Raw genomic sequence first — 17,376 nt, 5'->3', positions numbered from 1 at the left:
TTAACTGCTCATTGGTAGATTTGGGAAATTAGCCTAACCTGGGGTATTTGAATATTATCCGTTGGTCTGCTTGTGGCATCTTTATTATACTGAGGATCAAATTCAGAAGCTCCAGCCAAGACCATAAGAAGACCTAAGAAAACAAAAGAAATATGAAGGTAAATAAATATGCTCATTTATTAATTCCCCCTCCTGAGATATTTAATTCGCTTGAAAGTGAAGCACCTTTCTAAACATGCACAATGCTAAAAATTATCTGAACTCCACTGCTGACAAGTATTCATTTCTTCCCTAAAATAGTAACATCTTGCTTTTTAAAATGTACACAATATTAACCACCATAAGCGAATAGAAGTATACATCAAATAAAGCACACCAAAGCAACTGGAGGTATTAAAATCACTGAAAATAGCATCCAATCTCTAGACCTCAGCCCATGTTCTACAGAAACTTTCTGTAGAAATTAGTATTCTGTGTTATATTAATAACTTATGTGAAAAAGGGGGCCCTATGGTTAAAGCTGAAAATAATGTAAACAAGAGTTAAAGGTTTCTTTATTACATGACTTCTCAAGGCCTTGTGTAAACTAATATGCATTGTAATTTCAAAAAAAATTTATTATGGAACCTGAAATGATTTTGTGGAAATACATATGATTAAAACACACAGGCCAGGCACAGTGGCTCATGCCTGTAATCCTAGCACTTTGGGAAGCCAAGGCAGGCAGATCATGAGGTAAGGAATTTGAGACCAGTTTGAGACCACCCTGGCCAATATGATGAAACCCGGTTTCCACTAAAAATGCAAAAATTAGCCAGGCATAGTGGTGCATGCCTGTAATCCCGGCTACCGGGGAGGCTGAAGCAGGAGAATCACTTGCACCCAGGAGGCGGAGGTTGCAGTGAGTTGAGATCGCACCATTGCACTCCACCCTGGGAGATCAGAGTGAAACTCTTGTCTCAGAAAAAAAAAAAAAAAAACATGTAATGTACGCACAAAAGGCAGGATAGTATAGAAGTTAAATGCATAGACCCTGGTAGGCAGACAAGAGCAAAACTCTGTCTTGGAAAAAAAAATAATAATACATGTAATGTACTCATAAAAGGCAGGACAGAACAGAAGTTAAATGCATAGACTTTGGTATTTTGTCACCTCCCAGCTAAATGATCTAGGACAGTATTCTTCATATCTGTTTATCTCAGTTTCTTCATATGTGCCTGACACACTGCAAGCACAGTACTTGTGTAAGCTATTACTAATACTACCCTCAAATGTTTACTTGATAACAACCATTCCTAAAACAGCTAAAGTAACCAAGAATGTGTAAAGAAATCCACCAGCTAAATAACGCTTCTCTGACAAAACTGTGTAAGGCTACCACCATCAGAAAAGAAACAGAAATCAAGATAATTGAGGCAAAAAGCACACTTAAAATTATAAACATGAAACATTTTCATAAGGGAGTAAGTTTCTATATTAACATTTCAATCCAGCTTTAGGAAGAGTAATATTTTCAATTATAGCAAAGTAGTATTAACTCATCCAGAAATATAAAATCTGTTCACACACCATGTGATCATGAGAAGTCTACCATTAGTAAGAAAATTAGTAAAACTGCCAAATCCAAAATACAGAAAAGTCCATTTTGGTCCCAGAAACACAATTTAAAACTTACATTCTTTTTTTTTTAAAAGGAAGAATGGAGGAGCATCTGTGATTTTTGTAGTCATCATTCTGAATGGCAACACTATATCTCCCAGGGATAAACTACAAAGTTTGCTTTACAGAATCAAAGAAAGTACTAAAAATAGTATTTTTTTTTCTTAAGAAATGTTTAAATAAGAACTGGGAATGAAATAGTCTAGCAGCTTTCTTTCAACATACCTAAGACTTTTTATTTTTACTACAATTAATACAGTATGACGTAATGGTTTAAGGCTCAAGAACCAGACTGCCTGGGTTCAATCCTGGATTATCACTTACTGTGTATCCTCGATTGTGTTACTTTTCTGTGCCTCAGTTTCCTCATCTATAAGATGTACTTTAAAACAGCACTTACTTATGGAAGCAGAGCAAAAATTAAATGAGTCGAGACATGTACAGTCCCTAGCAGTGCCTGGCATACAACAAATAATAAATGTTAGCTAGTATTACAAAATATACACGCATAAAGGCTTATAGTAAAATTTCCGATGAAATACATGAGTAAAAGTGAATAATGGAAATGCAAATTAAGAAATGTGATAAGACTACTGGCATTTTTTTCTAGTTTTAATTATATAATTTATCTATAAAACTAAACAATGGAATTTCACCAGTACAGAATTAAGAAATACATGTCAGCCCCACCACATAAGTGAGTTACAAAATAATGTGATTAACAGCAAAGTTACTTAAGTTTACTTACGTTTCATATCCATATTTCGGGTTTTATAAACAAAGTATGTATAAATCTGTGTTGTGCGTATTAGAATCTGGTCTCCACTATAGCGTATTGAGCGATACCACCAAGAGCCCTAAAACACAAAGAAAATTAAACAAGAAAGAAAGTATAAAAACTATGCTATCCTGGGCAAGGTGGCACACGCCTATAATCCCAGCACTTTGGGAAGCTGAGGTGAGAGGACTGCTTGAACCCAGGAGTTTGAGACTAGCCTAGGCAACATAGTGAGACAAAAGAAAATGGAAAATGCAAACATTAGCTAGGCATGGTGGCACACGCCTCTACTCCCAGCTACTCAGGAAGCTGAGGTGGGAAGACTGCTAGAGCCTAGGAGGTCAAGGCTGCAGTAGCTGTGATCACACCACTGCACTCCAGCCTGGGTCACAGAGGGAGACTCTGTCTCAAAAAAAAGCAAAACGAACCCCTGATAAATGTTAAGTTTGATGCAAAATATGTTTCTGGTCAAATCTTCTAAATGCTCGTAAACCAATAAAAATACCTGAGACTTACAATAAGTACCTCTTTGTTGCATATTTCAAGTGGTTTCTTTTGCATATATTTATATTGTCTGAAGCCTAAACGCTAACCTAAGTCACTGCAGATATAAGATTAAAACACTTACACTTTGGACAGAAATTCCTTAAAGACAAAAAAAAGGAATAAAACTACCCACTGCTATAAGCACCAAGCTGGTTCCTGACACATATAGCATGTCTTCAATAAATATTTAATAAACAAATGTAGGCATCATTTTACAGATGACATGACACTTCCATTCATATTAATTAATATGACTGGATCCTCACAACAATCCCTTGAAGAAGGCAAAACAACTTAACTATTAGGCTCACTACATAACTAAAAGGAACTCCAGGATCAGAAAGGACATAAGTCACAAAAGTAATAAATGGTAAAAATCATAAACTGTATATCATCTCCATATTATAGTATTATACAGCTATTTCAAAAAATGAAGCTGTTCTGTATATTGCATTCCCAATATATTAAGCAAAAAAAGTAATAGCATAATACATACAGTAAAATCTCATTAAAGGTTCTTTTTTAAGTGAATGTGTGTACATAAATGCATAGAAAAAGATTTGAAAGAGAAAATACCAAATTTAGCAATGATTCTTAAATAAATGAAGCTGCGGGTGGTAGTGCAGGAAGACTTTCATTTTAAACTTTAAATATATCTGTGTCAGCCAGGCATGGTGGCTCACACTGATAAGCCTAGTACTTTGGGAGGCCAAGTCAGGATAATCGTTTGAGCCCAGGAGTTTAAGACCAGCCTGGGTGAGATCCCATCTCTACAAAATAATCAAAAAATTAGTGGGGCAGCGGGGTATACATTTGTGGTCTCAAGCTACTTCAAAGACTGAGGTGGGAAGATTTGCTTGAACCCAGGAGGTAGAAGCTGCAGAGAGCCATGTTTGCACCACCTCACTACAGCAAGACTTTATCTCAAAAATAAATAAATAAATAAAATTAAAATGGACAGTTCCTGTATTTAAAATATATATACATAAATACATACACACATACACATATGGATATATATCTGTCTGTGTTAACTCAGTTGTAACTTTTGGGATTTTTGTTTTTTTCTTTGAGACAAAGTCTCACTGTGTCACTCAGGCTGGAGTGCAGTGGCACGATCTTGACTCACTACAACCTCTGCCTCCTGGGTTCAAACCAGCATATCTGACTAATTTTTGTATTTTTAGTAGAGATGGGGTTTCACCATTTTGGCCAGGCTGGTCTCGAACTCCTGCCCTAAACTGATCTGCCCACTTCATTCTCTCAAAGTGTTGCGATTACAGGAGTGAGCCACTACGCCCAGCCAATTGCGGGTAACTTTTGAATTGAAAGGATACACACATTAACATACTCAAGTAATGTCACCTTTAGAAGACCTTTAGAAGTACAGTTATGTAATTTTTTTTCAGTTGGGGTCTCACTCTGTGGCCCAAGCTAGAGTGCAACTGTGGGGTCATGGCTCACTGTAACCTCAAATACCTAAGCTCAAGCGATCCTCCCACCTACCTCAGCTTCAGTGCTGGAATTACAGGTATGAGCTGTCTCACCCAGCAAGATTCTTAAATTCAAGGATCAATGGGTTATATTCTAACACAAATTAAAAATCTTATAGGGAGACTTGGAAACATGTCAATCCCCTTTCCAAAAAACTGTTAAAGAGCTAGAACTTACCACAACAACTGGAAGAATAACCATAAATGCCAATCCATATACAAGTAAAACCTAGAAGTGAAGAGAAAAAGAATTACGGCCTTCATCAGGTAAATTAAAACAGCATCCATGAATTTACTTTGAGACTTACAATGGGGAAGCCACTATTGAAAGCATTCCTCATGTATTATCTTGTTTAATCCTTATCCTCCAACTCCAAGAGAAGGTACCATTATTAACTTCCTTTTGTAGGTAGAAAACCTGAAGTACGTATCAGTTACATAACTTGTCCTAGGACACAGCTAGTAAATTGTACAGCCAGGATCTGAACTCAGGTAGTTTGACTCTAGAGTCTATGTTCATATCCACTGTAATAAATTACCTTTTGTTATTTACTGACACAACGTAGATAAAAGCAGCAAAATAGTTTTGTAAATTACATTTCTCTTCCAGTCAGCAGGTACTTATATATCCACAACCTATAAGTAGTTAGTACCTTGGAAATAAATAAGATAAGAAGTCCCTGGTGAAGGGTTCCTTTAGCTAAATATCAGGAGCCACTTCACAATGCTATTTATTAGCCATTTTTATCTACTGATTTTTCTCCTGTTATTTGATCCTAAATCTGGTAGTAACAATTCCTTCTCAACTATTTCTAATAACCAGAAGCATAACAAACAAGCTTATGCTGCAACTGTATACTCATTAAAGGTAACCAATTTTAATCTGCCACAAAATAACTTAATAGCCATTTTCAAAACAAATTACAGACTGTGTGGATTTTGTTTTTATTGCCTCAAAGACAGCTTTTAGACAGCTGTAGGGGGCCAAGCCAGGCAGATCACTTGAGGTCAGGAGTTCAAGACCAGCCTGGCCAGCATGGCAAAACCCCATCTCTACTAAAAATGCAAACATTAGCAAGTCATGGTGGCAGGCACCTACAATCCCAGCTACTCAGGGGGCTGAGGCAGGAGAAGCACTCAAATCTGGGGGGTGAACGTTGCAGTGAGCTGAGATTAAGCCACTGCACTCCTGCCTGGGCAGTAACAGAGCCCAGATATGGGCACACAACCAACTCATTTCTTAGAAGATACTGATTTTGTGAATCAAGAAAAGTCTCTCTGAAATCAGAAGAAAGGGAAAGGGAGGAGCAAGAAATGCTGCATTAACAGAAAATACTAACTATTGCACATTGATACTAATTCCTGGTTGGCCCATGGTTCTCAAGCTTAGCCAGTTCAACCAGATAAAACTTTAAAGGCCACTACATTTTCCAAGAAGGCAGGGAGAGTTGTAGGGGATTTTTTTTTCCTTATACTCTCATGTATTTTCTAAAATTTCTTCAATAAGCATGTTTACAAATCAATAATAAGTATGTATTTTTTAATATAAATTCTGTCTCAAAAATAAATAAACAAATAAATAAATAGCATACCAGTATTTTCTTGTAATAGCTCTTATTTACCAAGACAGATTGTACATAATAAAAATTTTGTCTAATACAATCTAATGTGAATTATTTAAATGCACTCACCAGAATTGAATTTTTCTGGTCAACTATCCAAGCTGGCAGGGCAATTCCAAAGCTTGTGGCTGAAATAGAAAAAACACCAGTTTCTGAAGAATCTCTACTTTCAGTTTTAATAAATATATTAAATATATTTGGGATCTATAAATAAATATATCTCAAAACTCTCCCCCAAACACAAAAAAAACTTTGAGAAAGATTATCTTCTTAGTAGGTCCCCATTACACAAAAGTTTAGGGATATAGTTTATATCTGAAACTTCCAATTTTTCAAGAAAGAAAATCCTGTGTAAGCACAAATTCCTTCTTTCAAGAAAATATAAACTATTTTATATGTCCTGAGTTTACATAAACACTATGAACACGTGGGAAAATGTGAAGTCAGTCAAGAAAAATACATTTTTTTCCTCCAAATTTTTACCAACTAGTAATTGGAAATGAGAGCGATTACTTTTCTCTCCTAATCAACTTAAATTATATCTTTTAAACTAGTCTCTAGAAAAAAAAAATAAAGCAAAAATTAATGAGAGCTCAATTTATCTATGTTAAACTCCATGGTGATTATAAGTTTGGTAAGAAAATAAAATTATTCCTTTAATCTGGTTAACATTTTTAAAATATATACCATATTGTCAATATTTTTAAATCATCATTTACCACACCTTGAGGCCCATCTGGATTTCCAAATTCTTCCCAATTTTTCCGGGACTCTTCATCAGTTAAACTAGCATCAAAAGAACCAAGTCACAAGATTAGAAAGCCACATCTGAAAAATAAGTACTCATATAGACAAACCCCATTAGCCAACCAACTCATTTCTTAGAAGATACTGATTTTGTGAATCAAGAAAAGTCTCTCTGAAATCAGAAGAAAGGGAAAGGGAGGAGCAAGAAATGCTGCATTAACAGAAAATACTAACTATTGCACATTGATACTAATTCCTGGTTGGCCCATGGTTCTCAAGCTTAGTCAGTTCAACCAGATAAAACTTTAAAGGCCATTACATTTTCCAAGAAGGCAGGGAGAATTGTAGGGGATTTTTTTTTTCCTTATACTCTCATATGTTTTCTAAAATTTCTTCAATAAGCATGTTTACACATCAATAATGATAAATATGTATTTTTTTAAATATAAACTTAATTCATAATGGTAGCTTCCCTACAAAACAATAGCACCACATTCTGAAAGAAACAAATGAACATCACATGTAAAACTCCATTGCTGTGGGTAAGGTAATTTGCACCATGCTAAGATCATAATTTTTTCCTAAGCCAACTGCCAGAAGAACTAGGAAAATATCTCCTAAACAGCAGCTTCCTAATCCAGGCAATAAGAAAGTCAGAGTGATTTTTAGACACCTAAAATATAACCCCTGACTTTGACAATGGCTCAAGGTATAGAGTCAAGAATGGTTTCATTCCAGTTCCCAGTGAAGATGTTAATATCCCAATTCTTTAGAAAAATTTATACTGTAGTTAAGGAATGTAAGGCAGACTCTATACACACACACACACACACACACGACCAATAACATAATAAGGAAGACATTCTTAGAGACCAATTGGTAAAAGATAGCAATCTCAAGGACAAGTGCTATGCAGAAAATGTAGTACACACTTCAGAAGTCCTAATGGCACTGCTTTATTACAGAATCATATAGTAATTCACACAGATAACAAGCCACAAAACAAGAGGAGAGAAGGGACACAGGCAATATCTTTTACTAAGTACAAAAATAAGTAAGGTAATAACACCCAAACTTCTGACATTCACATGCCACTTTCACAATTTGCTATTGTAACTGAGAATCCAATTACAAGCAAATTTCTTATTACACTTTGCAGATAGTCGTGTTTTTTTTACCAATTGAAGGTTTGTGGCAATCCTGCAACAAGCAATTCTATCAGTGCCATTTTTCCAACAGCACGTGCTCACTTCATGTCCCTCTGTCACATTTTGGTAAGTCTCATAATGTATCTAATGTTTTCATGGTTGTTTTATCTATTATAGTGATATGTGATCTGTGATCTTTGACATTACTATTATCATTGGGGGGCTGGCACACAAACTGCACCTGCAGAAGAAAAAGAACTTAATACTCATGTGTTACAAATGTTCCACTGACTGTCCATTCCCCAATCTCTCTTCCTCTCCTCATGCCTCCCTATTCCCTTAAAAATAACAAGACTCAAATTGGGCAAATTACCCTAAAATGGCCTCTAAATGTTCAAACAGAAGAAGGACTCACACATCTGTCACTCTGAATCAAAGGCTAGAAATGACTAAGCTTAGTGAGGAAGGCATGTCAAAAGCCAAGACAAGCCAAAAGCTAGGCTTCTTATGCCAACAGTCAAGTTGTGAATTCAAAGATAAAGAAACTTAAAAGTGAACACACAAATGATAAGAAAGTGAAACAGCCTTGTTGCTGAAAAATGTTCCAGTGGTCTAGATAGAAGATCAAACCAGCCACAACATTCCCTTAAGCCAAAGCCTAATCCAAAGCAAGGCACTAACTCTCTTCAGGTCTACAAAGGCTGAGAGAGGTGAGGGAGCTGCAGAAGCTAGCAGATGTTGGTTCATGAGATTTTCCAAAAGAAACCCTCTCCACAACAGAAGTGCAAGGTGAAGTTGCAACTGCTGATTTGGAAGCTGCAGCAAGTTATATAGAAAATCTAGCTAAGATCACAATGAAAGGGGCTACACTAAACAAATTTTCAATGTAGATGAAATAGCCTTATATCGGAAAAATATGCCATCTAGGACTGTCATAGTTGGAGAGAAATAAATGCCTGACTTCTAAGCTTCAAAAGACAGGCTGACTCTCAGTAGGGGCCAGTGCCATGGGTGACTTTAACTTGAAGCCTATGCTCATGTGCCATTCCGAAAGTCCTAGGGCTCTTAAGATCTATGCCTAATCTATTCTGTTGTTCTATAAATAGAACAACAAATTCTGGATGACAGCACATGTGTTGACAGCACGGATTACTGAATATTTTAAGCCCACCATTAAGACCTACTGCTCAGAAAAAAAATTATTCCTTTCAAAAGATTACTGCTCATTCATAATGCACCTGGTCACTCAAGAACTCTGATGGAGCTGTACAAAGAGATTAATGTTGTTTTCACACCTGCTAATATAATATTCATTCTGCAGCCCACAGACCAAAAAGTAATTTCAAATTTTAAGTCTTATTATTTAATATACACATATTGCACTGAGCAATGTCAGAGGCTGAGGTGGCCAGATCACTTGAGGTCAGGAGTTCAAGACCAGCCTGACCAACATAAAACCCTGTCTCTACTAAAAATATAAAAATTAGCCAGGAACGGTGACACATGCCCGTAGTCCCAGCTCATTTGGAGGCTGAGGCAGGGGAATTGCTTGAATCCAAGAGGCAGAGGTTGCAATGAGCCAAGATCACACCACTACACTCCAGCCTGGGCATCAGAGTGAGACTCCATCTCAAAATACATACATACATACACACACCTTGTAAGGCTATAGCTGCTACAGACAAAGTGATGCCTCTGATGGATTGGTAAAATAAGTTGAAAATCTTCTGGAAAGAATTCACTATTCTAAATGCCATTAAGAACATTTGTGATTCATGGGAACAGGTTGAAATGTCAACATTAAGATGACTTTGGTAGAAGTTGATTTTCATCTTCATGGATGACTTGGAGAGGTTTAAGACTTCAGTAGAGGAAGTCACTACAGATGTGCTAGAAGAACTAGAAGTAGAGCCTGAAGATGTGACTGAATTGCTGCAATCTCATGATCAAACTTGAACAGATGAGTTGTTTCTTACAGTTGAGCAAAGAAAGTGGTTTCTTAAGATGGAATCTACTCCTGATGAAGATGCTATGAACACTGTTGAAATGACAATAAAGGATTTAGAATGCTACATAAACTTAGTTGATAAAGCAGTGGTGGAATGTGAGAGGACTGACTCCAATTTTGAAAGAAGTTCTACTGTGGGTAAAATACTATCAAATAGCATCAAATGCTACAGAGAAACTTTTCATGAAAGGAAGTTAACTAACTGATGCAGTCAACTTCATTGTTGTCTTATTTCAAGAAACTGGCACAGCCAGCCCAATCTTCAGTAACCACTATCGTGATCAGTCAACAGTTATCAACATCAAGGCAAAAACCCTCCATGAGCAAAAATAATGCAATTTGTCAGACTCAGATTACTAGCATTTTTTAGCAATACACTATTTTTAAATTAAGGTATGTACACTGTTTTTTAAGACATAAGGCTACTGCACACTTAATAAGACTATGGTATAGTATACACAACTTTTAGACGCAGTGGGAAACAAAAAAATTTATGTTACTCGCTTCATTGTATATTTGCTTTATTGCAGGAGACTGGAACTGAACCTGTAACTCTGAGGTAGGCTTGTATTTACTAACATGTTTAAAATGAGTTTACAAAAGTATACATCACTGAGTCCTCAAAAAACAACCTCATATTTTACTCTTGCATTCAACATAAGAGGTCTGTGGGGATGTACTTATCAAGAGTCCTGAAGAATCTGATTAATTTTTATCTCTTGGAAGATTAATACCCAAGAAATCACTGCATCTAATTTTATATACTCTATCCTGCTTCTCAAAAGTTTGCACAAATGTTCCTCAAACTTTACAAATAAACAGACATATATGTGTGCATATAATGTGTATGTGAGTATATCTATCTCACAATAACAATGCACCTTACCTATTTCTGCATCTAAGCCAACAAGGAAAACGATTTGGAAGTTCTGAAAAGATTCGTGAAGAAAGTTTCTGAGCAGTAAAAAATGAGACCTTAAAAATCCACATCTCAACAAGTACAGTAGTTATTAACTAAGAATAATCTTGTGTGAAAAATTCTAAAAAGAAAAAGACATCAAAAACGAAGTATTTAAAAGTAAAAATTACACTTGTCTTTAAATAGCTTAAATGAGATAAGCGACAAATTGCCAAAACAAGAGAAATAGATCAAGCCTAATTTTTAAAAATCTAGAAATGAGAACAAGATCTAAGTATTCCCTCCTCTAATCGAGATGCTAATAAAATAGCTCAATTAACTTATCATTCACCACTTAATTTAGTCAAACCAAGTTTACGTGGCAAAAATTAAAGTTTAAATAAATTAAGTTGCCACATTAGGGCTGCTGTGTAGTACTCTAAATAACAGACTCAACATGAAGTAAGCACTTGGAAAAAGTGTATGACAACTACTTTACTATTTTATTAAAACAGAAAACTATCTTTTTTTTTTTTCTTTAACAGATGGAGTATTGCTCTGTCACTGAAGCTGCAACGCAGTGGCATGGTCATGGCTCACTGCAGCCTTGACCTCCCAGGTGCAAACAATGCTCGCACCTCAGCCTCCCAAGTAGCTAGGAATACAGGCACACAACACCACATATGGTTAATTCTTCTATTTTTGTTCATGCCTGTAATCCCAGAACTTTGGGAGGCCAAGGCAGGCGGATCATGAGGTCAGGAGACTGAGACCATCCTGGCTCACATGGTGAAACCCCATCTCTACTAAAGTAAAAAAAAATATATTAGCCAGGCATGGGGGCACATGCCTGTAGTCTCAGCTACTTGGGAGGCTGAGGCAGAAGAGTTGCTTGAACCCTGGAGGCGGAGGTTGCAGTGAGCCAAGATCATGCCACTGCACTCCATCCTGGGTGACAGAGTGAGACTCTGTCTCAAAAAAAAAAATTATTTTATAATTTGGGCTCAAGTGATCTTCCTGCCTCAGCCTTCCAAAGTACCGGGATTAGAGGCATGAGCCTTGCTTATCTGTACCATTATTAAAAATTTGTAATGGATCCTGATACTTACGCAGCATAAGCTTTTGCTATCCTCATGAACATAACCTCATCACCTCCTTTATCTGGATGAAATTTAAGTGACAGCAAACGATATTGTTTTTTAATTTCTGCTACTGTGGCTCCCTTAAAAAAAAAAAAAGCTTTCTGTTAGCACAAATAAGCACAATTCTGTAAAGAAATAATCAATCCTATTTTGAACTTAAAATATCAACTACTCAGTATTTTGAGAAAGACAAAATCCATTTTCATCCTATATATTTTTCTCATAAATTTAATCATATATATGTGTGTGTAAATAGGTGTGTGTATATATATACATTAAGTATATATTTATATATATGTGTGTGTATATATATGTGCATATATACACATGTGTGTATGTGTGTATATATACACATATATATTTATATGTACATATATGTATATATTTATATATATATACACACACATATATATACACACATATTATATGTATATATACACACATATATGATTAAATTTATGGAAAAATATATAGGATGAAACATAAATATATATATATAAACACACACACATATATATACACATATGTGAAATATATATTATATATATATTAAAAAAGCATATATATATATACTTTTTTTTTTTTGGAGACAGTCTCAGTCTTGCCCAGCTGGAGTGCAGTGGCATGATACCAGCTCACTGCAACCTCTACCTCCTGGGTTCAAGTCATTCTCCTGCCTCAGCCTCCCAAGTAGCTGAGACTACAAGCACTTGCCACCATGCTCGGCTAATTGTTTTGTATTTTTAGCAGAAACGGGGTTTCACCATGTTAGCCAGGATGGTCTTGATCGCCTTACCTCACAATCCACCCTCCTTGGCCTCCCAAAGTGCTGGGATTATAGGCGTGAGCCACCATGCCCGCCATTCATCCTATGTATTTTTTAATAAAAACACTTACATTGTCCAATATACGTACACAGTACACTAGGCACTGGTATTTTGAAAGTGAAACCACACAATGCCACATTTACATAAAATAATACTGACATTTAAATATCAAAAAATAGGCCAGGCACAGCCTGTAATCCCAGCAGTTTGGGAAGCCAACTCAGGCAGATCACCTGAGGTCAGGAGTTTGAGACCAACCTGGCCAACATATAGTAAAACCCCATCTCTACTAAAAAATACAAAAATTATCTGAGTGTGGTAATGAATGCCTGTAGTCCCAGCTACTTGGGAAGCTGAGGCAGGAGAATCGCTTAAACCCGGGAGGCAGAGGTTACGCTGAGCTGAGACTGCACCACCGCACACCAGCCTGGCCGACTAAGCAGGACTCCGTCTCTTAAAATATAAAAATAAAAATAAATACCAAAAAATAGACAAAATAAATCAAAACTGACTCAAAGAACCCTCAAATCAAAGGTTAACTTTCTAAGGAATAATCTGAGGAATACCTGGTTTCAGCTGCTTATCTATTGTAGCATCAATAAGTTGATCTTATGGTTTTTTAATTAGTCTCAATTTCGATTAATAATTTTTTTCACTTTTTATTACCTTTTTAATCGTAAAATCTCCCTTAATGACTATGATCATTGCAATAGAAAAATCACATGATATGCAAACTTTTCTTCTACAAAATAGAAAACTGTATGATACACACCCTCCTTAGTTCATACTATATGAATGTCTGGATCAAGCCATCTCCTGAGCAAAGACTTGAAGCAAAAGTAAGTGGTATGGGGGAGAAAACAGAGCAATAGATTAGGCTTGGCTACTAAGTAAGAAGCTTGGAACTCCAGACAAAACACAAGTTTTCCAGGCCTCATTTTCTTTTTCAAAAAATTAATAAATAGGGAGTACATACATATACTCAGGGCAACTTGAATATATGCTCCCAGGTTAAAAAAATTATATATTTTTTATAAAAGGCTAGATGATCTCTAGCATTAATTTCAGTTCTAACAATTCTACTGATAAACCCAAAAGACTTTTTTTTTTTTGAGACAGAGTCTTGATCTGTGGCTCAGGCTGGAGTGCAGTGGTGCACTCACAGCTCACTGCAGCCTTGATTTCCACAGTGGCTGGAACCACAGGTATGTGTCGCCACGCTCAGCTAATTTTGTTAGTTTTTTGTACAGATTAAAGTTTCCCTGTGTTGCCCAGGCTGGTCTCAAACTCTTGGCCTCAAGCAATCCTCCCACCTCAGCCTCCCAAAATGCTAAGATTACAGGCATGAGCCACTGCGGCTGGCCAAAAGACTAGTTTTCTATTTGGGACCAATTAATCAGGTTTAATCAACAGATCAGCTAAGGGACACACTCAAGGTTAACCTAAATTTCTATGTCAATGATATTAATTATACTAGTTTCACTTTAGTTTTAAAAGACAGGGTCTCGCTCTGCTGTCCAGGCTAGAGTGCAATGGCGTGGATCATGGCTCACTCCAGCCTCAACCTTCTTGGCTTAAACTATACTCTCACTTTGGCATCCCAAGTAGCTAGAACTATAGGCATGTTGCCACCGCACCCAGAAATTTTTTTTTTCAGTAGAGACTGGGTATTACTATGTTGCCCCAACTCCTGACCTCAACTGATCCTCCCACCTTAGCTTCCCAAAGTGCTAGGATTACAGGTGTAAGCCACTGACCGTGGCTATTAGCTCTTTATAAGACCCCCTCACCTAGACTTTACCACACTGCTTAAGTGTCAATGAATACAAGGTCATATGATTTTTATCATTCAACTAACACAAATTAACTTTCCAGTTTTAACTTTGCATTAGCCAATATTACAGATCTCTCTTAAAAACACGCCTTTAAAAAAACGTTAACCTCTCATCTTCAAATATTCTTATATTTTAGCAATTGAAAACCAATTATTAATAACATAATAATCAACAGTTACTGCTTAAAAATTAGAATAATAGAGTAAACATATTATTTTAATAAAAAATTAAACTGACCATAGTCTGATTTCTATAGGAATGGACAATTTCTTTTAGAATGAGGACCTCTAGCATTTTCATGGAATCATTAAACTAATGTGCATTATATAAAAATACTACTTACAGGATCCAAATTTAATACTTCATAAGGATTGTATTCTTGGTATTCTCGGTCTGTTTTGGAAACTTTATATGCAAGGAATAAGAACAATGCCCATCCTGCAAGCAGAACTATTTTCCTGTTTAGGAAAAAGATAAGTGAATCATAAACAAATAAATCTGCATAGCTTTCCTTTAAGAGTCTAAAAATATTATGGCAAGGTCAAGGCAAAAACTCTAAAGTAGTACCATATCACTATGCTACTGACTCAAATTCTACAATTGCTGGGTTGCAAGTTCCTGTTATAGCAAGGACAGTGTCTTTTTCACCTCTGCATTCTTTATAATCCAGTACAGTGTCTATTATGTCATAGATTTTCCCAGTTGCTATTTGCACAATTTTAAATACAGAAGTGAATTCAACTTATTAACTTACTGGACCCACTAAATTAGATCAAAATATATAAATACTACGTAAATCATTTAATGTAAAAAACAATTGCTCTGACATAGCAATTACACTTTTATTAAGATTAACTAGGAAAAACAAGGGTCACATGTGCAAAAATAAATACATAGCCTTGTTTGTAGTAGTAAAACTCTGGAAACAACCTAAGTGTCCATCCATAGGAACTGGGTTAATATACCATTTTTAGAGAAATCATTAATTAAATCAACCACAAGACAGCCACACAATGCCACATTTTGTAGCCAGTAGTTATAGAAAGATGTTCAGAATAGGCTAAAATAAAAGATAAAAGAACATGTAATTTGAAAATAAGCTAATTTCTGCTCCCTCCAATGTGTTCTGTTGAATAAAAATATGAAAAAGTTTAATACTACCAGCACTGGAGTGGTTAAAGAAAAAGAGACACTTTCATATACTATATACTGTAAAATAATATCTGGCAATAAGGTATTAAAAGCCCTAAAGAAATACAGACTTTTTTTCTATCAATCCACTTGACCTCAAAAAATTTAGAAAGAGTTAAGTATATAAAGTGTAAAATAGTGGTCACAGATGTAAATAAGAGAAAGTATTTCACTGTAGAGTTGTACCATCAGTTTATTTGGTACTTTCAATTGACTTTTTTTTTTTTTTTTGAGACGGTCTCTCTCTGTCGCCTAGACCAGAGCACAGTGAACAATCTCAGCTCACAGCAACTTCCGCCTCCTGGGTTCACGCCATTCTCCTGCCTTAGCCTCCCAAGTAGCTGGGACTACAGGAGCATGCCACCACACCCAGCTAATTTTTCTATTTTTAGTAGAGACAGAGTTTCACCATGTTGACCAGGTTGGTCTCAAACTCCCAACTTCAAGTGATCCACCTGCATCAGCCTCTCAAAGTGCTGGTATTACAGGCATGAGCCACCGTGCCCAACCTCTACAGTGAAAATACTTTCTAGCCACTAAAAATATTTGCTGTGGATGACTATCTTATATTGTTAAATTTAAAAAATAGCTTTCAAAACTCTATGTATATAAAAGTTATAAATAAGCATATAATTATCTTAATAATAACTAGTTTTAGGTGACGAACTGAACGACTTTTATTTTTTACACCCTTTGTATGACAATTTGTTATACTGAGCAAGAACTGTTAGACAAAGACACCAAATAAACCTTAAGAGGCCGAATCAAACAAAACTTGAGTGACCTGTTTTTAAATCATGATCACGGCTCACTGCAGCCTCAACCTCTCAGGCTCAAGCAATCCTCCCACCTCAGCCTCCCACCTGGAATTAAGCATGAGCACTGCGCCCAACCTTCAACAGCTAACTTTTTTTTAACAATTTTTAAACCTAAAATTTGTAATAGCCTCAATATGATTAAAAAACAATTTTAAATATGCTTTATTCCCACACAAATTAAATCCTCTTGTTTTCCCAACTCCTCCAAAAGGCTAACAAGGCTCACAAAAAGAAGATAAAATGAAACTGAAAACCAAAAAACCAAGATTTAAAACCAAGCAAGGCAAAAGGAACAAAACACCTAGGATACGCTAAACCCTGTTAGATGTTTTACATGGAGCATCTAGCTCTCCAATCCAAGGAATGAGACGAGGAAAGGAAAAGCTCATAAGAGAATCCCAAGGCTGATAAAAATTACCACAGCTAATAAAGCCATGATCTATTTTCCTGATAACCAAAGCAAACATAATGGATCACATCATGCTCTGTACTCAATTTTTTTTTTTAAACCTGTTTGGTTCCTCTGAAAAGATAAGCATTTTCCCCACACGTGGCTTCAGTAACTTCAAGTGTCATCTTTTTTTCTGGTGGCGGTGCTGGGAGGGGGAACAGAGTCTTGCTCTGTCTCCCAGGCTGGAGTGCAGAGGTGCAATCTTGGCTCACT

The 17,376-nt window shown here is 36.1% G+C and overlaps 1 protein-coding gene across 1 annotated transcript in view; it reads right to left on the bottom strand.

The window, feature by feature from the left end:
• SEC63 (SEC63 homolog, protein translocation regulator) overlaps positions 1-17,376 on the bottom strand; it is an 85,981-nt gene that overhangs the window by 34,227 nt on the left and 34,378 nt on the right. Inside the window, exons 3-9 of the mRNA XM_039467516.2 lie at positions 15,047-15,161; positions 12,009-12,121; positions 6,823-6,884; positions 6,168-6,226; positions 4,655-4,705; positions 2,408-2,516; positions 39-133 (exon numbers count right to left, since the gene is read on the bottom strand). Coding sequence (XP_039323450.1) covers positions 39-133; positions 2,408-2,516; positions 4,655-4,705; positions 6,168-6,226; positions 6,823-6,884; positions 12,009-12,121; positions 15,047-15,161 — 604 coding nt within the window. The remainder of the gene's footprint in view (positions 1-38; positions 134-2,407; positions 2,517-4,654; positions 4,706-6,167; positions 6,227-6,822; positions 6,885-12,008; positions 12,122-15,046; positions 15,162-17,376) is intronic.

Source organism: Saimiri boliviensis, chromosome 4, assembly GCF_048565385.1.
Source record: "Saimiri boliviensis isolate mSaiBol1 chromosome 4, mSaiBol1.pri, whole genome shotgun sequence".
NCBI lineage: Eukaryota > Metazoa > Chordata > Mammalia > Primates > Cebidae > Saimiri > Saimiri boliviensis.
Note: the sequence above shows the minus strand (reverse complement) of the source record. Positions and strands in the feature narration are given on the sequence as shown.